The following is a 22,945-nucleotide window of genomic DNA, read 5'->3' on the forward strand; positions in this document are numbered from 1 at the left end:
ACTGGCCATTTACTTAATTAAATAGAACAACAATATCCATCTAAACCATTAATTGCAAGAGATAAACAAATATTGAAGAGTTAAATGAGTAAAAAGAAGAACAATTCTCACAACACTTTGGTAGAACTAGCGCTTGATTAAACCTTAAGCTGGAATTAAAAGAATTCAGCCACGTATGGCCATTTCCAAGCTTACAAACTAAAGAAAAGAATTATTAACTCAAAACTCTGATATGCCTACTAATAGCCCATCTCTCCCTTTTATAGAAGAGAAGAGAAGAGTATTTCAAAGGAAACTGAAAAAATATATTTACAATCAAATCAAATCTAGCAAAATAAAATCCCATGATCCTCTCTATTCTTCAAAACCTTTGAATAAATCTTCCAAAAAGAATCCAGCAGCTCCTCATCCTCTGACTTAGTGATTTTATCCCAAAAAGGCAAATAAATAGAGTCAACTAATACCTGCATCTATTTAATCACATAGACCAACAAACCCATCAAAAATACCAAATTATATGACTAAAATAGTTACATTTTCATAGGTTATTCGGCACAAATAATAAACCCATCATGTAGAAAAGGAAAAGACAGTGAAAATTCTATATCAGAATATTTTTTGATCCCTCGCCTTCGAAGGCAAAAGGGCTAACCCTGGAGAGTTTACGTTATTGAACTCATGACTTAAGTTATGGTGATCCAATTTGCAAGTGTTTTTTGCCCTGACCTATCCGTTCGGGTTAAATACTTGAAGTTAATAAAAAAGACAAAAAAAAGTGTTTCATTTAGAAGACTTGAATTCCAAACACTTTAATAAGAATCTTCTTGGCATTTGAGCTTAAATACTATCTATGGTTGAAGTTCTTTTCTGGATTATCAATCTTCTACGCAGATATGGCGAACATGCGCCATTTTATTCAAATCTTCATTTTGTTTATCTTTCAGGCTTGATGACAACACTGGCATTTTTGTGAGTTTTACTTCTCTGAGGGTTTTAATGTACCGAAGTGCATTTGGAAGCAACTTTAAATTTTTGCAGGATCTAATCTCCAAGTTTTTCAGATTAGGCAATGCTCCTTCCTCCATATTCCATTCCTCTAATAGCTCTAGCTCCCAGAACTTGAGGACTTCAAGTTTAGGAAATCCTCCATACCTGCAAAGCATTTTCTTTCCTAAAAATGATCTGGAAAACAATCTCACAATCCTAAGGTTGGGAAGCTTGTCCAGTGTCTGCATTGGATCGACGATCAGTCCAGAAGCAGACAAGGTGAGTTCAGTGAGGCTTTGGGGAAACTTAGATATAAGATCTTGATTCTTTAGCTTTCCGACCAAATATACATCAGAAAGCTCCACATTGCCTGACAAAGACTGCAAATGTACATCCCATGGCTGACCTGATTCATCAAATGACTTCAACCTTAGAGATTGAAGGTGTTTTAGATTGAGAACCCAATTCGCCACATTACTCAGTTGTGCGGATAACGCCAATTTTTGAGATGGGGCTGATATTTTGCATTTCAATGCCAAGTTTCTGATGTTTAACAAACTGTCTAGGCTATCTTTTACTGGACTATTCTCATCAACGAATACACCCCAAAATGTTTGAAGGTCCATTAGAGAGTTGTGTTCTTGTGGAGGGAAAAATGTGCTGCAGAAACTCTCATCTAAGAATAAATGTCTTAGTTTTGGCATCTTCAAGATAGTAGTGGGGAAAGTATTGACGCAAGTGCGCTTCAAATCAAGCGTTTGAAGGTTTAGCAATTTATCAATGAACATGGGAAGCATCTCTAGATAAGTTGATCTCAAGCCTAGGTATCTTAAGTGAGTGAGCTGACCGACTGTCTTGGGCAATTTTGGCTTGTAAACATTTTCAAGATCCAGCACCCATAAGAAACAGAAGCAATTGCTAGAGATGCATCGATCAAGAAAGTTCCCTATATCTTGTCCTGCTCTACTTCCTTCTCGAGTATCAAATGATATAAAAGTGACAGTATCTCTATAGCAAGAGTCAAGGGAAGTGGTGTTATTACCATGAATGTGCTCAAAGATGGGATCTTTCCGATCAAGATGGTCAGCAACCCGACGTATCGCACAATTATTTTCATTGTGACCTCGGAGAAAATTAGCTTCCTTGGCTTTTGCCAACCAGTGTACTCGCAGGGCTTCTGGTAGGGAACATGTCTTTACCTTCCCATTGGGTTTCCTCTCTGTCACTTGAACCATATTATAACTGATCAACTCTCTCAAACACGCCTCTGCAGCATCTTCAGGGGAATTGTCACCATTCTTTTGGTGCCCCAAACCCTCAGCAACCCACAATGCCATCAATCTTCTTGCAGGAACCTTATAACCCACAGGAAATAATCCAAAATAAAAGAGACATTGCCTCAAATACAAAGGCAAATATTTGTTGATCTCTTCCAAGACTGTTGACCAAGGTTCTTCATCTTGATTTAGTTGGTCAAGTGCCGTTGACCATTCCTCTAGAGTTGCTTCTCTATGTGACAGTAATTCTGCTAATTTCACAATCACCTTAGGCAACCCCCCACATTTTCTTAAAATATGTTTTTTCAGATTTTGCTCTAGCTCTGGAGGGATCTTTATCTTCAAAGCATGTGTGAACAATGCCCAGCTCTCATCATTGCTTCGCAGATGCAGTCTGTAAGCAGAGTTAGTCTCAGTGATTGGTGGAGCTTCTGATAAGCTTCGGACAACAAAAATTATTCTAGTCCCATTTGACATGTCTCTGAATGCTGTTCCCATTACTCGCCACAACTCCATTGCATTTGAGTCATCAACAACAATGAGACACTTCTTATCCATTAATATGTTATTAACCATCTGCCTCGCCCTGTTTTTGTAGCTTTCTTTTGTGTCATTCCTAAAATCATAATATAATTTTGAAGTGTTTCTATAACCAAGTTCCCAAAATATAATTTCCATGACACCAACCTCAGTTGATCCATCCACCCAAATCCGGTGAGGGAAATTATCTAAAATAATCTGGCTTTCATATATGAACTTCACAAGCCTTGTCTTGCCAATGCCTTTAACACCCACAATTGAAATTGAATTTTTATCCAAAAATATTCTTCTCTTTATGCTTGGTACCGTCTGAAGCATGTGTGTTTTATTTTTGGAAAATTATTATTTCGTCCCTGAGGTTTTACATAATTATTTAGGTAGTCATCGACATTTATACATATATATATAACGTCCCTGAGATTTGCCACCGTCATATTAATTGGTCCTTCTGTCAAAAAAATACACTTTTTTCGTTAATTTTGAGAAGAAAAGACGAAATTATCTTTTGAAAAAATAATTATTTCGTCCCTCAGGTTTGCCATAATTATTAAGTAGTCCCTGACATTTATACAAATATTTATAACGTCCCTGAGGTTTACTTCCGTCATATTAATTGGTCTTTCCATAAAAAAAATACACTTTTTCTGTTAATTTTGAGCGAAAAAGACGAAATTATCCTTTATAAGTTTTCATTGACATTATTGTCAATCCCTTTCCTCTAAAACACCTGAAACTCTAATTTTCACCATCTTCCTCAACCCAACGCAGTCTTCATTGCCACCACCGTGTCTCTGTCAAATATCATCTCCATAACCAGATCACCAACAAAACTAAAAGGGAAAATAATTATTTCGTCGCTGAGATTTGCCATAATTATTTAAGTAGTTCCCGCCATTTATACAAATATTTATAACGTCCCTGAGGTTACTTCTGTCATATTACTTGGTCCTTCCGTCCAAAAAACACACTTTTTGCTGTTAATTTTTAATAAAATGACCAAACTAACCTAAATCCTCTAATCAAGGAGAGAGAGATAAATGGATGAAGGGTGATGATGGCTTGATTGAGTTTGGATGTTGGGTTTTAGTTTTGGTGGTGATCTGGTTATGGAGATGATAGTTTTCATTGACACGGTGGTGGCAATGAAGACCGCGTTGGGTTGCGGAAGACGGTGAAAATGTGAGTTTTAGGTATTTTAGAGTAAATGGATTAATAATAATGTCAATGAAAACTTATAAAGGATAATTTCGTCTTTTCCACTCAAAATTAACGGAAAAAGTGTATTTTTTTTTATGGAAGGACCAATTAATATGACGGAAGTAAACCTCAAGGATGTTATAAATATTTGTATAAATGTAGGGGACTACTTAATAATTATGACAAACCTCAGGGACGAAATAATTATTTTTCCAAAGGATAATTTCGTCTTTTCTTCTCAAAATTAACGGAAAAAGTGTATTTTTTTGACAGAAGGACCAATTAATATGACAGTGGCAAACCTCAGGGACGTTATATATATATGTATAAATGTCGAGGACTACCTAAATAATTATGTAAAACCTCAGGGACGAAATAATAATTTTCCCAAAATAAAACACACATGCTTCAGACGGTACCAAGCATAAAGAGAAGAATATTTTTGGATAAAAATTCAATATTACACTGGAAATTACAACAATAACAGAAGAATTACAAGCTGCAAAGACATCTCTGATATGCCTTACTTATTATTAGACAAAAACTGACATTAATCATGCATATATTTGCTATAAACAAACAGAGGAATACATATGCTGATACCCCTTATAGTTGAACTTCTGTTCTGCAGTATCAATCTTGTACGCAGATGAGGCGAACATGCGCAATTTTATCCAAATTCTCATTTTGTTTATCTTTCAGGGTTGATGATAACATTGGCACTTTTATTAGTTTTACTTCTCGGAGGGTGTCAATGCATCGCAGTGCATCAGGAAGCATCTTCAAATTTATGCAGTGTCTAATCTCCAGGTGTTTCAGACCAGGCATTGCTCCTTTCTCCATATTCCATTCCTCTAATAGCTCCAGCTCCCACAGTTTGAGGACTTCAAGCTTTGGAAATCCTCCATCTTTGCAAAGCATTTTCTTTCCTGAAAATGATCTGGAAAACAATCTCACAATCCTAAGGTTGGGAAGCTTTTCCAGTGACTGCATTGGATCGTCGATCAGTCCAGAAGCAGACAAGGTGAGTTCAGTGAGGCTGTGGGGAAACTTAGATATAAGATCTTGATTCTTTAGCTTTCCGACCAAATATATATCAGAAAGCTCAACATTGCCCGACAAAGACTGCAAATGTAGATCCCATGGCTGACCTGATTCATCAAATGACTTCAACCTCAGAGATTGAAGGTGTTTTAGATTCACAACCCAATCTGCTATATTAAACAGTTGCGAGGACATGACTGCTTTTTGAGATGGGACTGATATTTTGCATTTCAGTGCCAATTTTCTGATGCTTAACCAACTGTCTAGGCCATCTTTTACTGGACTATTCTCATCAATGAATCCACCCCGAAATGTTTGAAGGTCCATTAGAGAGTTGGGTTCTCGTGGAGGGAAAAATGTGCTGCAGAAACTCTCATCTAAGAATAAATGCCTTAGTTTTTGCATCTTCCAGATAGTGATGGGGAGAGTATTGATGCAGGTGCGCTTCAAATCAAGCGTTTGAAGGTTCAGCAATTTGTCAATGAACATGGGAAGCATTTCTAGGTAAGTTGATCTCAACCCTAGGTATCTCAAGTGGATGAGCTGACCTACTGCCTTGGGCAATTTTGGCTTGTAAACATTTTCAAGATCCAGCACCCATAGAAAACGGAAGCAATTGCTGGAGATGCATCGATCAAGAAAGTTCCCTATATCTTGTCCTGCTCTATTTCCTTCTCGAGTATCAAATGATAAGAGAGTGATGGTATCTCTGTAACAAGAGTTCAGGGAAGTGGTGCTATTACCATGAATGTGCTCGAAGATGGCATCATTCTGATCAAGATGATCAGCAATGCGGCGCATGGAACTGGTGTTTTCAATATGAGCATGGACAAAATTAGCTTCCTTAGCTTTTGCAAACCAGTGTACTCGCAGGGCCTCTGGTAGGCAACACGTCTTAACCTTCCCATTGAGTTTCCTCTCTGTCGCTTGAACCGTATTATAACTGATCAACTCTCTCAAACACGCCTCTGCAACATCTTCAGGGGAGTTGTCATCATTCTGTTGACGCTCCAGACCCTCAGCAACCCACAAAGCTATCAATCTTCTTGCAGGAATCTTATAACCCACAGGAAATAATCCAAAATAAAAGAGACATCGCCTCAAATACAAAGGCAAATATTTGTTGATCTCTTCCAAGGCGCCTGACCAAGGTTCTTCATCTTTATTTAGTTGGTCAAGCACCCTTGACCATTCCTCTAGAGTTGCATCTCTCTGTGATAGCAGTTCTGCTAATTTCACAATCACCTTCGGCAACCCCCCACATTTTCTTAAAATATGTTTTTTCAGATTTTGCTCTAGCTCTGGAGGGATCTTTATCTTCAAAGCATGTGTGAACAATGCCCAGCTCTCATCATTGCTTCGCAGATGCAGTCTGTAAGCAGAGTTGGTCTCGGTGACTGGTGGAGCTTTTGATAACCTATCAACAAGGAAAATTATTCTTGTGCCATTAGATATGTCTCTGAATGCTGTTCCCATTTCTCGCCAAAATTCACTTGCGTTCGAGCCATCAACAACGATGAGACACTCCTTATCCAATAATAAATTATTAACCATCTCCCTCAGCCTATTTTTGTAGCTTTCGTCTATGACTTGATAAGAACTATAATATAATTTTGGACATTCTTTATTATGAAGGCTCAAAATCTCTTCCATGATAGCATAATCACTTGATCTAGCAACCCAGTTCCGGTGAGGGAAATTATCTAAAATAACCTGGCTGCCACAGATCAACTTTGCAAGGTTTGTCTTGCCAATGCCTTTAACACCCACAATTGAAATGGTGAGGCAGCGAGGATCATCTTTGAGCAGTTGTTTTATAACTGCATCAACATCCTCTTCAAAGCTAACCATATCAATATCAAGTTGCTCAGGAGTAGCAGCAGGAGGAGTTATGCTTGGATATCGGTCCCTGTGCCATGTTCTTTGATGAATGGCTTCATATCTTCGTTCTGAAATATCAGAGACTTTAACTTGGATTCGAGCCATCTGTTGGACAAGATTATGTTGGGAAATGAATTTATGGGGAGACCAGACTAAGCTTTTGGGATTACCTTTCTCATTTTTAGTCAAGAAGAGCCCAACAACATTCTCGGTGGAGCGACAAACATCGCAAAGTTCTTCCGTCCATGCTATTCCCCTTTCACTCAGTGTTTCTCTTGATTCAAGATCTTTTAGAAAGACCTTCAAGGACTTGAATTCATCTCTTAGCCACCTGGCTTGCTTTCTAACTGCAGGCCTGAGCTGTCTCTTAGTAGCTAAGGCTTCAAACTTAGAAATTACAGGCGAAACAATTGTCGTGCCTATTTCCAAATCATATGGGCTAGAGGTATTATGCCAAATGCCACCTTGGAAAAACATGCTGAATATTCTGGAAATATTAACTTTGATCAGTTCCAATTTTTTGTAGAATCTATAAGAATCTGTCAAGTCGATGAGTGCCAAAACATAAAAGAACTGTCTTGGAAGATCGACAAGGCTCAAAATACAGCGAATGATAGCTTCTCTACTCCTCCTTTGGGCTGATCTGATTATCAACTCATCAATCAAATCTTCAATGTCATACATAATCTCGATTAATACATATGGGGCCAACACATTCTCCGACAAATCAGCATATTCTCGCAACTGGGCTTCGATCCATTGGAATTGATCTTCAAATCCAAGCAATGAATCAGACTCTTGAACAAGAAGATTCAAAATTTTTCCTAAAACAGACAAAACGGTTTGTCTTGCCATGTCTGGGTTAGTTGTTCTGGGAAAGGAAAGCATGTTGCAGAAGAGAGAAGTGAAGGGACGAGCCGAAGAGGAGTAAAGTATGGAGTTTTTTTCTTTATTTCGAAGGAGCGGTCAAGTAAGGTGCTGGGTTAGGGACAGTACTTGTTAGGAGCTTTTTAGTCTGTAAAGAGAAATTATATGAATTGCTTTTATTATACAAAGTTGGGCATGGTGATGAAACTTTGTCTTCGTTGAATTGAAGTCTTCGTTTTCTTCTACACCGGTAATTTCTAAGTTATTGGATAATTAGCATCCCATATAGCCTTCTTTCACCTTCTTCATCTTAAATACGTGATAGGGATGGTTGTTTTTAAAATGTAAAATGACAGTTGATTGTATAATTATTTTTATTTTCATATAGTATGACATATAATGTGTATACATTTATATTTCATTTTAGAGTCAATATATTATTTTTTAAGTTTAATTTATTACATAAATAAAAATATTTATTAAACTTTTTAAAATAAATTATTATTTTTAAATAATTATAAAAAAAATTAATTAAAAAATTTATTAGTAATTATTTTATAAGATTAATGAAAACCCAGCATAATTTAAATATAAATCACTTACCTGCAAATAAGAAAAAGCTTCAAAATTAATTTGTAAGATCAGCAATTTATTAGAAACCTTTATCATCCATCAATTACTGATTAAAAAGCTTACAATTTGGCTATTAGATAGGAATGAATTAGTTATCAACTAAACGAATGAAGTCAACCAATCATAAGCAAAGCAAAGGAAAGCACATGTTATCAATCAGGTGTAGTTTGATAGGTCTTCTACCTCTTATAGAAAATATAGAGAGTGAAAAATCTTGAGTTCGAGTTCTTCGATGAATCTTTTTCAAAGAAAAGGACTATCCCAACCATTTTGGTCAATACATTTCGAGCTCAAACTTGAGCTCAGCTCATTTATAGCTGATTGGGAACCTGTATTATCAATAAAAACTTACAATTTAATTGTTGGATAGAAATTAATTGGTTATCAGCTAAATGAATCAACTCAATCAACCAAAAGCAATATGTAGGTAATGATGGAAGACGTCATTGGAGTTTTGTCTTCATTTACAAAAGAATAAAGACTCCAAAAGCAAAGGAAGGCACATATCCACATACTAGAAAAGAATATATGCGGAGACTCATTAAAGTCTTTCTAGTAATTGGAATCCTGTATAGTGCTCTCTTAAAGCATATATATATATATATTAAGATGTTAATAATGCAAGAAGGGATTGGAAATGAGGATGTGAATTTAGGAGAGAGAAAAAAAAGGTATGTTACTGAAACACCTTTAATTTTTATTTTCGAAACTTTTGAATTATTACTAAATTAAAAATCTGAATTTTCGACTGTCTGAACTGTAAATGTTGTTTAATTCTAATTCGAGCCCAAATTTACGAAGTTGGGCTCAAGTCCAAAATATATTATTAAATATTTACCGGGTTGAGAACCTTTAGAAATTTTGTTTAACTAGATATGGAGCCCTAACTATTAATGTATTTTAAATATGTAAATGTGAGTGTGGTTACTACATGAATTAATTATCTTAAAAATCTAATATTATGATTATCAAGATTAATATTAAGTAAATTGAAGAAATGTTATAGAACCTAATTAAAATAATAAAAAACTAAATATAAGTAAAAATAAATCAAACCGATTCTGTAAACCAGGTGAGAACCCCGTAAACCAAGCAAGGTCGGGCCAAACTGTTGATTTGGACCAAACCGTTGATTTGGACCAAATCGATTCGAATCGAACCGGAATGGCCCAGAGTTCTCTAGAACCATCTTTTCTTTCTTTTTCTTTCTTCTCCTTCTTCTTCTTCTTCCTCCAACGCAGCCTCCTCCTTCCCCCTGGCACCGCGTTTCCGGCCACCGCAAGACGAGCACGAGGTGGCGGACGACGCACCGTGTGCCGCTGACTGCGTTTCCAGCCCCCTCCTTCCCCCTGGCACCGCGTTTCCGGCCACCGCAAGACTAGCACGAGGTGGCGGACGACGCACCGTGTGCCGCTGACTGCGTTTCCAGCCCCCTCTCACGTGAACGGAGCTCCAGCGGCGCGATCGGACTGCTTCTGCAAACCGCACCTTGCTCTTCCATTCTCAGGCGAAATCTCGCCGTTTAGTCGATCTCAGGCGACGGGAAGGGTGCCAATCGACTCCTAATCACCTCTAGAGCATTTTCCTTCCATAAATTTGCGACTTTACCAAAGATTTGAGAAGCAATCGTGCGCGGAGGAGGTGCAGCGGCTGTCGGGCCCAATTCGGCCAATTAGAGGACTGATCTCACTAAACTAACACTAAAAATGGAATCCTTGGTGAATTTTGAGACTAATGGTATGATCGTTGCAAATTTCTGGGCAGTTTTGCTTTTTCCGGCCTCCGTGTACGGCAGCGGTCCGGCGACACTCAGGCGAGGCATCAAGAGACAGAATCTTACTCTCCTCGCGTGGATCCTAGAATCGTCACTTGAATTTCGATCGGTATGCCCTAAGTTCTATTTTCCGATTTGTGTTATAAATTTCAAATTTAAATTTATGGTTTAATTTAGTTAATTTTGAATAGATATTTAATCGAAGGGCTTTGAAATATTAGGTTGGAAGCTTGTGAATTTAATTGGGGGATTTTTAAGAGAATTCGAACTTAGGATTCACTTGTTAGAAATTGTGATTATATTAGGTTGAGTACGTAATTAAAAATCACTATTCAACCTAACTAAATACATTTAATGTTGAAAATCTAGAACATAAGTCATTTTGGAATAATTGTCATAAATCGAAACATGAAGGACGAATCGGAATTAATTAGTTAGATAATTAGATGATCGAATCTAAATAAATAGTAGTTATAAATAGTTATTGTTAAAAATGAGTTGTAACAACTTAACAATTTAATTACCATAAAGTTATTAATTTGGTCAGCTTATGATTTAACAAATAATCTTATATGAGTATTATTGGGTGTTAATACTGATGTTTAAGGAGGATGGGAATAAAGCTGATTGATTGCCCGATGGATGGGCTGTGTGTATTGATCGATAAATATATAATAATAGTGTGTTATCTAAATAGGTGGATAGTCCAATTTTTTAGGGGAGGTTCTGCCAAAATTTCAATAGAACATAATAAATAAGCTTATTTAGATAAATTCTATAATTTGATACATAATAAATAAAGTGCTCTAATTATTTATTTATTATCATTATTATTCGTTTAAGTATTCCATTATTTATTTATTCTCATTATTATTGTTTATTATTATTATTTATTTTATTATTGTTGTTTATTGTTAACACTATTTACTTATTTATTTGCATTTGATTTTTGATGTCTAATTGTGCATTGCATTACGATGTTTAATTGATTAATATGCTTGCATTTAATTGCAATACTTGATTAATTGTGTTGTGATATTGCTGTGCTTTGTTTGTGTAGAATTGGGATGAAGTGGGTTACCATGGGTTTGTGAGGACGGTCGATAAAGCATGGATCCTAATTATGATGAATTATGAAATTGGACCGTCGGCCAAGAAAATGGGAGATCGGCGCCCTTGTGTGCACCTAATACCATGGATTATATAGAAACCACAGGATGACCTATCGTTGTTGCGCACCTGATAGTCTAGATTTGATCGCAGCCCGCAGGGTGGCCTCCTGTTGTGAGCGCCTGATGATCTAGATTGGATGGAGACCACCGGGTTGCCTCCTGTTGGTATGGAAAAGAAAAGAGAGAATGTAAAAACAATGAGAGGACTGATCGTGTGAGGATTAGACTGGTCGGCCAGGTGTGGGGGATTGGCTCCCCGGGTGCACATGTCTGAGAGGATGAGCCAGGTAAGAGTACGGCTCGTCGAGGGTTTCGGTGACGCCACTGACTAATTTTCACATGATGTGATTATGTGAAGATGTTAATAATTGTGAGTACTGGTGATATGCCATTTGTGTGACTGGCTGCATGAGCATATAACTAGTCGGATGACTAGATTGATATATTTATATATTTGTGTGAATGCGTGTGTTGTGCAATAAGTATTACTTCTTAGAAGTCTCACATATCTTGTTTAATTTTTAAGGAAGTAAGTTTCTCTTTAATTCGGTTAAGTTATGTTCCTTCGCCGCAGGGCTAGAAGAAAATTTTTCCAGTTCCATAATTATTTTACTATGTAATTATATGTATAAAAAGCTATGTATACCAAATAGTTAGTGACTCTGTAGTTGTAGAATTTGCTTACAATTAGTCGTGTATTAACATAGATGATATAATTATGTGAGCCCATATTAAAAATGTGATGTATTGTTAATTGGGCTCGAACTGTGGAATGTTGTGGCTGATAAATTTGGGCCGAGATTTAATAAAATCTTGAGGTTTAATTTTCTATAAATATGGGCTGAATGTTTAAAATTATATTGAAATAGTAAATTTTTAGTGTTTCACGCTTACTAAGGGTCTCAGGGGCCTTAAGCTTATCTGGGCCCTAGTGCCGGTCCAGGCCATGGATTCGGGTCGTGACAGTTACATACACTTTAAAAAAATACAATAATTTGTCTAAACCTGATTTATGAATTCATTCTATTTCTATAGATCAAATGAACGAAAACTATATATATATTTTAAAATGAGAGCGTTGCTAGCTATTACTTAGGAAAAAAAGAAAAAAAATAAAAGTGAAAATAATTTTTAAAGAAATTCGTATTTGATCTATAGGTAAGTCCATATACGGAGAATAAGAAATTTTTATCCTTACAAAATACCATTTTTGAAGTTTTTCAAAAAGCCATTAAAAAATGAAAATGAAAATGACTCTCCAAATATCATTTTGACTAGTTAAGTCTTCATGTATATTTTGGCAACTGCACAAAAGTTAATCCAACGAATGACTATTAAAGTAGTAAAGTCTTACGGTACAAAAAGCACCCTCATTGAAAATTATAAATTTAATTAGGCATACATACATATTTATTTATTTATTTGCAAATTTACACAAATTATCCCAATTCAATTATGTCTCCACATAACATGTCAATAAGTAAGAAAAACCATATTATGATAAGCTTTAACTTCTGTTCTGCATTATCAATCTTCTATGCAGATACGGCGAACATGCGCAATTTTATCCAAATTCTCATTTTGTTTATCTTTCAGGGTTGATGATAACATTGGCAGTTTTATTAGTTTTACTTCTCGGAGGGTGTCAATGCATCGCAGTGCATCAGGAAGCGTCTTCAAATTTATGCAGTGTCTAATCTCCAGGTGTTTCAGACCAGGCATTGCTCCTTTCTCCATATTCCATTCCTCCAATAGCTCCAGCTCCCACAGCTTGAGGACTTCAAGCTTTGGAAATCCTCCATCTTTGCAAAGCATTTTCTTTCCTGAAAATGATCTGGAAAACAATCTCACAATCCTAAGGTTGGGAAGCTTGTCAAGTGACTGCATTGGATCAGCGATCAGTCCAGAAGCAGACAAGGTGAGTTCAGTGAGGCTTTGGGGAAACTTAGATATAAGATCTTGATTCTTTAGCTTTCCGACCAAATATATATCAGAAAGCTCCACATTGCCTGACAAAGACTGCAAATGTAGATCCCATGGCTGACCTGATTCATCAAATGACTTCAACCTCAGAGATTGAAGGTGTTTTAGATTCAGAACCCAATCTGCTATATTAAACAGCTGCAAGGACATGGCTGCTTTTTGAGATGGGTCTGATATTTTGCATTTCAGTGCCAATTTTCTGATGCTTAACAAACTGTCTAGGCCATTTTTTACTGGACTATTCTCATCAATGAATACACCCCAAAATGTTTGAAGGTCCATTAGAGAGTTGTGTTCTTGTGGAGGGAAAAATGTGCTGCAGAAACTCTCATCTAAGAATAAATGTCTTAGTCTTGGCATCTTCAAGATAGTAGTGGGGAAAGTATTGATGCAAGAGCGCTTCAAATCAAGCGTTTGAAGGTTTAGCAATTTATCAATGAACATGGGAAGCATCTCTAGATAAGTTGATCTCAAGCCTAGGTATCTCAAGTGAGTCAGCTGACCGACTGTCTTGGGCAATTTTGGCTTGTAAACATTTTCAAGATCCAGCACCCATAAGAAACGGAAGCAATTGCTAGAGATGCATCGATCAAGAAAGTTCCCTATATCTTGTCCTGCTCTACTTCCTTCTCGAGTATCAAATGATATAAAAGTGACAGTATCTCTATAGCAAGAGTCAACGGAAGTGGTGTTATTACCATGAATGTGCTCAAAGATGGGATCTTTCTGATCAAGATGGTCAGCAACCCGACGCATCGCACAAGTGTTTTCATTGTGACCTCGGAGAAAATTAGCTTCCTTGGCTTTTGCAAACCAGTGTACTCGCAGGGCTTCTGGTAGGGAACACGTCTTAACCTTCCCATTGGGTTTCCTCTCTGTCACTTGAACCATATTATAACTGATCAACTCTCTCAAACACGCCTCTGCAGCATCTTCAGGGGAATTGTCATCATTCTTTTGGCGCCCCAAACCCTCAGCAACCCACAATGCCATCAATCTTCTTGCAGGAACCTTATAACCCACAGGAAATAATCCAAAATAAAAGAGACATCGCCTCAAATACAATGGCAAATATTTGTTGATCTCTTCCAAGACTGTTGACCAAGGTTCTTCATCTTGATTTAGTTGGTCAAGTGCCGTTGACCATTCCTCTAGAGTTGCTATTCTATGTGACAGTAATTCTGCTAATTTCACAATCACCTTAGGCAACCCCCCACATTTTCTTAAAATATGTTTTTTCAGATTTTGCTCTAGCTCTGGAGGGATCTTTATCTTCAAAGCATGTGTGAACAATGCCCAGCTCTCATCATTGCTTCGCAGATGCAGTCTGTAAGCAGAGTTAGTCTCAGTGATTGGTGGAGCTTCTGATAAGCTTCGGACAACAAAAATTATTCTAGTCCCATTTGACATGTCTCTGAATGCTGTTCCCATTACTCGCCACAACTCCATTGCATTTGAGTCATCAACAACAATGAGACACTTCTTATCCATTAATAAGTTATTAACCATCTGCCTCGCCCTGTTTTTGTAGCTTTCTTTTGTGTCATTCCTAAAATCATAATATAATTTTGAAGTGTTTCTATAACCAAGTTCCCAAAATATAATTTCCATGACACCAACCTCAGTTGATCCATCTACCCAAATCCGGTGAGGGAAATTATCTAAAATAATCTGGCTTTCATATATGAACTTCACAAGCCTTGTCTTGCCAATGCCTTTAACACCCACAATTGAAATGGTAAGGCAGCGGGGATTATCTTTCAGCAGTTGTTTTATAACTGCATCAACATCCTCTTCAAAGCTAACTATATCAGTATCAAGTTTCTCTGCAAAAGAAGAAGGTAATCTTATATCACCATCCCAGTGATGCCCTGACCTTCGATGGATGGCTTCATACCTTCTTTTAGAAATATCAGAGACTTTATTCTGGATTCCACCCATTTGTCCGGAAAGCTTATGTTGGGAAATGAAATTATGGGGAGACCAAACTAAGCTTTTGGGATTACCTCTCTCTTTTTTAGTCAAGAAGAGCCCAACAACATTCTTAGCAGAGCGACAAACATCGCAAAGTTGTTCGATCCATGCCATTCTCTTTTCACTAATTGTTTCTTGTGATTCAAGATCTTTTAGAAAGACCTTCAAAGACTTGAATTCATCTCTTAACAACCTGGCTTGCGTTCTAACTGGAGGCTTAAGCTGTCTCTTAGCAACTAAGGCTTCAAACTTAGAAATTACAGGCGAAACAATTGTAGTTCCTATTTCCAAATCATATGGGCTAAAGGTATTATGCCAATAACCAGATTGGAAAAACTTGCTGAATATTCTGGAAATATTAACTTTGATCAGTTCCAATTTCTTGTAGAATCTGTCAAGTCGATGAGTGCCAAAACATAAAAGAATTGTCTTGGCAGATCAACAAGGCTCAAAATACAGCGAATGATAGCTTCTCTACTCCTCCTTTGGGCTGATCTGATTATCAACTCATCAATCAAATCTTCAATGTCATACATAATCTCGATTAATACATATGGGGACAACACATTCTCCGACAAATCAGCATATTTTCGCAACTGGGCTTCGATCCATTGGAATTGATCATCAAATTCAAGCAATGAATCAGATTCTTGAATAAGAAGATTCAAAATTTTTCCTAAAACAGACAACACGGTTTGTCTTGCCACGTATGGGTTAGTTGTTCTGGGGAAGGAAAGCATGTTGCAGAAGAGAGAAGTGAAGGGAAGAGGAGTAAAGTTTGGAGCTTTTTTTTTTTCTTTTTCCCTGTATTTCGAAGGAGGGGTCAAGTAAGGTGATATGTGTAGAGACAGTACTTATTAGGAGCTTTTAGTCTCTGAGGAGATATTGGGGCATGGTGATCAAACTTTGGCTTTGTTGACTAGAAGTCTTTCGTTTTCTTCTACACTGGCAATTTCTAAGTTATTGGCTTTTTCAGTATTCTTTTTTTGCTTTTTACAACACTCTTCTGTAAACTAAAATTAGAGTAACCAAAAAAAAACAAAGGTTATAATTTATTATGTCAAATAATTTCTCATTTTGCCTGGCAAATTTCAACTTTCAATAAATAATTATTTATTATATGGTTTATTCATTTAAACAATTAAAATTATTATAAATTTTAAAAAAATAACACAAACATGCTTGAGACAGTACCAAGCATAAAGAGAAGAATAATTATGGATAAATATTCAATATTACACTAGAAATTACAACAATAAAAGAAGAATTACAAGCTGCAAAGACATCTCTGATATGGCTTATTATTAGACAATGCAGATATTTGCTATAAACAAACAGAGGAATACATATGCTGATACCCTTTATAATTGAACTTCTGTTCTGCATTATCAATCTTCTATACTGATGAGGCGCACATGCGCAATTTTATCCAAATTCTCATTTTGTTTATCTTTCAGGGTTGATGATAACATTGGCAGTTTTATTAGTTTAACTTCTCGGAGGGTGTCAATGCAGCGCAGTGCATCAGGAAGCATCTTCAAATTTATGCAGTGTCTAATCTCCAGGAGTTTCAGACTAGGCATTGCTCCTTTTTCCATATTCCATTCCTGTAATAGCTCCAGCTCCCATAGCTTGAGGACTTCAAGCTTTGGAAATCCTCCATCTTTGCAAAGCATTTTCTTTCCTGAAAATGATTTCGAAAACAATCTCACAATTCTGAGGTTGGGAAGCTTCTCTAATGTCTGCATAGGGTCCTCGATTAGTCCAGAAGCAGACAAGGTGAGTTCAGTGAGGCTTTGCGGAAACTTAGATATAAGATCTTGATTCTTTAGCTTTCCAACCAAATATAAATCAGAAAGCTCCACATTGCCTGACAAAGACTGCAAATGTAGATCCCATGGCTGACCTGATTCATCAAATGACTTCAACCTCAGAGATTGAAGGTGTTTTAGATTCAGAACCCAATCTGCTATATTAAACAGTTGCAAGGACATGACTGCTTTTTGAGATGGGACTGATATTTTGCATTTCAGTGCCAATTTTCTGATGCTTAACAAACTGTCTAGGCCATTTTTTACTGGACTATTCTCATCAATGAATACACCCCAAAATGTTTGAAGGTCCATTAGAGAGTTGGGTTCTTGTGGAGGGAAAAATGTGCAGCAGAAACTCTCATCTAAGAATAAATGCGTTAGTTTCTGCATCTTCCAGATAGTTGTGGGGAGAGTATTGATGCAAGTGCGCTTCAAATCAAGCGTTTGAAGGTTCAGCAATTTGTCAATGAACATGGGAAGCATTTCTAGGTAAGTTGATCTCAATCCTAGGTATCTCAAGTGAAAGAGCTGACCTACTGCCTTGGGCAATTTTGGCCTGTAAACATTTTCAAGATCCAGCACCCATAGGAAATGGAAGCAATTGCTAGAGATGCATCGATCAAGAAAGTTCCCTATATCTTGTCCTGCTCTACTTCCTTCTCGAGTATCAAATGATATAAAAGTGACAGTATCTCTATAACAAGAGTTAAAGGAAGTGGTGTTATTACCATGAATGTGCTCAAAGATGGGATCTTTCTGATCAAGATGGTCAGCAATGCGGCGCATGGAACTGGTGTTTTCAATATGAGCTTGGAGAAAATTAGCTTCCTTAGCTTTTGCAAACCAGTGTACTCGCAGGGCCTCTGGTAGGCAACACGTCTTCACCTTCCCATTGGGTTTCCTCTCTGTCACTTGAACCGTATTATAACTGATCAACTCTCTCAAACACGCCTCTGCAACATCTTCAGGGGAGTTGTCATCATTCTGTTGACGCCCCAGACCCTCAGCAACCCACAAAGCAATCAATCTTCTTGCAGGAACCTTATAACCCACAGGAAATAATCCAAAATAAAAGAGACATCGCCTCAAATACAATGGCAAATATTTGTTGATCTCTTCCAAGGCGCCTGACCAAGGTTCTTCATCTTTATTTAGTTGGTCAAGCACCCTTGACCATTCCTCTAGAGTTAAATCTCTCTGTGATAGCAGTTCTGCTAATTTCACAATCACCTTCGGCAACCCCCCACATTTTCTTAAAATATGTTTTTTCAGATTTTGCTCTAGCTCTGGAGGGATCTTTATCTTCAAAGCATGTCTGAACAATTCCCAGCTCTCAACATTGCTTCGCAGATGCAGTCTGTAAGCAGAGTTGGTCTCGGTGACTGGTGGAGCTTTTGACAACCTATCAACAAGGAAAATTATTCTTGTGCCATTAGATATGTCTCTGAATGCTGTTCCCATTTCTCGCCAAAATTCACTTGCGTTCGAGCCATCAACAACGATGAGACACTTCTTATCCAATAACAAATTATTAACCATCTCCCTCAGCCTATTTTTGTAGCTTTCGTCTATGACAAGATAAGAACTAAAATATGATTTTGGACATTCTTTATTATGAAGGCTCAAAATCTCTTCCATGATATCAAAATCAATTGATCTAGCAACCCAGTTCCGGTGAGGGAAATTATCTAAAATAACCTGGCTGCCACAGATCAACTTTGCAAGGTTTGTCTTGCCAATGCCTTTAACACCCACAATTGATATGGTGAGGCAGCGAGGATCATCTTTGAGCAGTTGTTTTATAACTGCATCAACATCCTCTTCAAAGCTAACCATATCAATATCAAGTTGCTTAGGAGTAGCAGTAGGAGGAGTTATGCTTGGATATCGGTCCCTGTGCCATGTTCTTTGATGAATGGCTTCATATCTTCGTTCTGAAATATCAGAGACTTTAACTTGGATTCGAGCCATCTGTTGGACAAGATTATGTTGGGAAATGAATTTATGGGGAGACCAAACTAAGCTTTTGGGATTACCTTTCTCATTTTTAGTCAAGAAGAGCCCAACGACATTCTCAGTGGAGCGACAAACATCGCAAAGTTCTTCCGTCCATGACATTCCCCTTTCACTCAGTGTTTCTCGAGATTCAAGATCTTTTAGAAAGACCTTCAAGGACTTGAATTCATCTCTTAACCGCCTGGCTTGCTTTCTAACTGCAGGCCTGAGCTGTCTCTTAGTAGCTAAGGCTTCAAACTTAGAAATTACAGGCGAAACAATTGTCATGCCTATTTCCAAATCATATGGGCTAAAGGTATTATGCCAAAAACCAGAATGGAAAAACATGCTGAATATGGCAGAAAAGTTATGTTCGATTGCTCCCAATTTCTTGTAGAATCTATAAGAATCTGTCAAGTCGATGAGAGCTAAAACATAAAAGAAATGTTTTGGAAGATGAACAAAGCCCATAATATTGCGAATGAAAGCTTCTCTGTTCCTTCTTTGGTATGATCTGATTTCCAACTCTTCAATCAAATCTTCAACGTCGTACATAACCTCCATTACTATCTCCGGGGGGAACATCAATCTTTCAGAATCATCAGCATATTCTCGCAATTGGGCTTCGATCCATTGAATCTGATCATCAAATCCAAGCAACGAATCAGACTCTTGAATAAGAAGATTCGAAATTTTCCCCCAAAGGGACAAGGCGGCTTGTATTGCCATGGAGAAAGAAAAGGAGGTTGCAGGAAAGAGAAGTGGAAAGAAGAGGAGTGAAGTTGGAGTTCTTTCAAATAAGAAAAGAATAAGTATGGAGACTCTCTCAAAGTCTTCAAGCAATTAGAATCCACCGTGTTGCTTTAATAAAGCAATTCTTGTTTCTTTATTTATTAAAGCAATTCTTGAAGGAATTGGAATTTGGAAGTGAGTTTAGGAGAAAAAAAAATGTGTATTCTCATGTGTGATTTTGTTTGTCTTCTATTTTTTTTTTTTTTCTCCTTGAAAACTTGCAATTGGCTTCTGGTTTTCTAATGAAAAAACTAAGGTCGCAAGAACACGAGCATAAGATTTCAATGTTTCTGAATGAAACCTGACAAAACAAGTGAAATACAATATTTCCTCCTTGAAAATATAATGATACTTGCAAGTGAATTTCAGAACAACTGAGGCAAAACAAGAAATTTGACAAACTGATCTCTGTAAGGTGATTATTAGATTTAATATTTTGGTTAAAAAGAAAAAAAAATAACGAGTGGTTACAGAAACAGAGGAATACACAATTTCACATAGGCTCCAATATTTGTTAAAAAGAAAAAATATATATATAACTAATATATATATAATTAATGGATATGATTGATTGCAATGTCTGAAATAAAAGGTATGTATTACTGACTAAAAAGAAAAGAATTTATCAGAATTAATAATTGTATCATACATAATATACGAATGAAATATTATAAGAATATAGAAATCCAATCCTGTGTTGCCTGTTAGTAATTAATTTATACCAGGAAGAAAATGTTATCCCTAATCATTTCTTAATTACAACTATATAAGCATACTTGGTTATAAATGACATGCTTATGCCCTCCTTCCCTTTACGTTCTTTCCCTCGCCACTGCCAAAATTGTGTGTTAATGACACAACAATATTACATACAGGCATTTGTTTAGCTCACAACCAACTTGACTCTTGCATTGCCTTTAGAAATCTGAAATTGTTCAGTAATAACCAGATGAGCCATCAATAACCAGACATGAGTAAGAAGCTCCCCTCCTCCAGTTAGTTTCTTCGCATGGTTGTTCCATCCACATAGATTTGCTGCATAACAAAGCATCTCTATCCACACATCATTTATCATCTTCCTTTTCTTCTCACTTGTCCATTGCTCTTCTGTGTCCAGAGACTGCAAAGACTTAGCAAGCCTGCATGCGTCGAATAGCACCGATTTGCTTCTATCTCCTTTCACTTGGGATGGAAGAATATCAGTGTTCACTTGAAGCAATGCAGTGCAAGCTTGGATTTTGTCTGACATGTATTTCTTTTCATGAAAAAATTGAGTGGCTTCTGCACAGGTGTCTTGAAATCTAATCTGTCCAATTCCATTGGGGAGCATGAAAGGGCATACGACTAGAAGATACAGCATGTAATTCGCTATCGATTCGCTTTCTTTACATAATGGGTTTTCAATAATATTTGAATTCTGGTTTAGATCACTGTAAAAGCAGAGATCTGTGGCAATGTGCCATAGAAGAATGCTGTGATCAAATTTTGTTTTAACACTCCAGCCAATCTTGTCGAAACATCCCGTTTCTCTGAGTGCCTGATCACCCCTTTGAGTACATAAATTTTGGGATATGCTCATGTCTAATATGTTGATAGATTTCTCCAAAAGTTGCTCAAAGATGCGCTTTTTTTATCTGAGGAGACAGTATCTAAAACATTGTATCGATATCTCTCCAGTATCTCATAAATGCACAAGAACTTGAAGATTCCACTGAACTTGATTGGCTTCTCTTCTAGGCAAAAACTTATCAGACTGAATTTTGCCATGGAATTAGACCCCAGTTGTTGAAGTGAGTTAAGGTCTTTCCGAGTTCGGGTCTTCTTGATTTCATGAGTTTAGGAGTGAATGAGCTAAGCCAGATCGCTATTCCTGACTTGAATCTCTTGCTAACAGCCGGCATCATATGACAAGATTGCAACCATGACTGGAGACAGCAGGTAGTCTTGTAGATGGGATCCACCAGCAGATTTTTGTGTTTGCTCAACCAAAGTAATGTTAAATCAGAGGAAAATAGTATAAGCATCTCGTATACTTGTAAAGCAATAGCAGCAACAAGCAAAACACAAGTTATGCTCTTGTCAATTCTTGAGTAAGAGGGCTTATCAATTAGAAAAAAGGCTAAGAGAGTAAAAACGGTTAAAGATAAACTAATGGTACGGAGAAAGCTGCCAAGATAAGTATGTATCACACTTGCCTTGGTATAAAGCAAATCATACATGAATCCAAGCTCAAACTCAATCACTTTAAAAGCTTTCTCCCAAGTCATGTGCTCATGTTGGAAGAAGGACCGGCTACTCTCAATATCCTGGAAGCTGAGGATAAGGTCAGCAAATAATCGTTTGAAAATGCTGAAGAAATATGCAGCATCATGCAAGACGACAGCATCAGGAACAATGCTGTTTGCTGCAGCTTTACAAGACTGGCCAAGCACAATGGAAGCTTCCTCAATCACAGGCTCCAACGACACATTGTAACCCTCAATCACAGCTTCCTCAATCACAATGCAGCATGCATTTCCTAAACTGATCACTGCTTGCAAATCGTAGAGCCCAAATCCTCTCCCCACACTTAATTATTGCAAGAACAAACATTGGAACTGCTAGAAAGTTGATTGGACTTCCCATCCATGACCTAATTAAGATATAAAATGCCCTACCGATTGGAATCCTGTATTAGCAATAAAAACTTACAGTTTAATTGTTAGATAGAATAATTGCAATTTATTATGTCAAATAATTTGTCATTTTGCCCGGCAAATTTCAAATTTCAACTTTCGATAAATAATTATTTATTATTTGGTTTATTCATTTAAACAATTAAAATTATTATAAATTTTAAAAAAATAACACACACATGCTTGAGACAGTACCAAGCATAAAGAGAAGAATAGTTATGGATAAAAATTCAATATTACACTGGAAATTACCACAACAACAGAAGAATTACAAGCTGCAAAGACATCTCCGATATGCCTTACTTATTATTAGACAAAAACTGACATTAATCATGTTGAA

At 37.0% G+C, this 22,945-nt stretch overlaps 3 protein-coding genes, 1 long non-coding RNA gene and 2 pseudogenes across 4 annotated transcripts; 1 reads left to right on the forward strand and 5 right to left on the reverse strand.

The window, feature by feature from the left end:
• Positions 1–802: 802 nt before the first annotated feature.
• On the reverse strand, positions 803–3,122 carry LOC149498766 (putative disease resistance protein At1g59780). The gene has a single exon (XM_089718020.1). It carries the CDS (start codon positions 3,120–3,122, stop codon positions 876–878), a length of 2,247 nt encoding a protein of 748 aa, XP_089574146.1. The 3' UTR covers positions 803–875.
• A 1,304-nt stretch (positions 3,123–4,426) lies between these two features.
• Positions 4,427–8,031, reverse strand: LOC149498767 (putative disease resistance protein At1g59780). Its single transcript, XM_089722830.1, has 2 exons — positions 7,097–8,031; positions 4,427–6,994 (listed from the first exon to the last, which is right to left on the reverse strand). Exons 1-2 carry the CDS (start codon positions 7,812–7,814, stop codon positions 4,635–4,637), a joined length of 3,078 nt encoding a protein of 1,025 aa, XP_089578956.1. The 5' UTR covers positions 7,815–8,031; the 3' UTR covers positions 4,427–4,634.
• A 1,383-nt stretch (positions 8,032–9,414) lies between these two features.
• LOC149498768 (uncharacterized) lies at positions 9,415–12,207 on the forward strand. The gene is made up of 2 exons (XR_016322021.1): positions 9,415–10,309; positions 11,261–12,207. It is a non-coding gene; the product is annotated as an uncharacterized LOC149498768 (long non-coding RNA).
• Positions 12,208–12,703: 496 nt separating this feature from the next.
• On the reverse strand, positions 12,704–16,195 carry LOC119369296 (putative disease resistance protein RXW24L; annotated as a pseudogene).
• Positions 16,196–16,520: 325 nt separating this feature from the next.
• LOC119369298 (putative disease resistance protein At1g59620) lies at positions 16,521–20,325 on the reverse strand. The gene is made up of 2 exons (XM_037635547.2): positions 19,180–20,325; positions 16,521–19,077 (listed from the first exon to the last, which is right to left on the reverse strand). The coding sequence occupies exons 1-2, from the start codon at positions 19,865–19,867 to the stop codon at positions 16,718–16,720; spliced, it is 3,048 nt and encodes a 1,015-aa protein (XP_037491475.2). The 5' UTR covers positions 19,868–20,325; the 3' UTR covers positions 16,521–16,717.
• A 226-nt stretch (positions 20,326–20,551) lies between these two features.
• Positions 20,552–22,603, reverse strand: LOC149498769 (uncharacterized; annotated as a pseudogene).
• Positions 22,604–22,945: the final 342 nt, after the last annotated feature.

This window comes from Jatropha curcas, chromosome 1 (genome assembly GCF_041381405.1).
Source record: "Jatropha curcas cultivar XTBG-Jc1 chromosome 1, XTBG_Jcur_1.0, whole genome shotgun sequence".
Classification (NCBI taxonomy): domain Eukaryota; kingdom Viridiplantae; phylum Streptophyta; class Magnoliopsida; order Malpighiales; family Euphorbiaceae; genus Jatropha; species Jatropha curcas.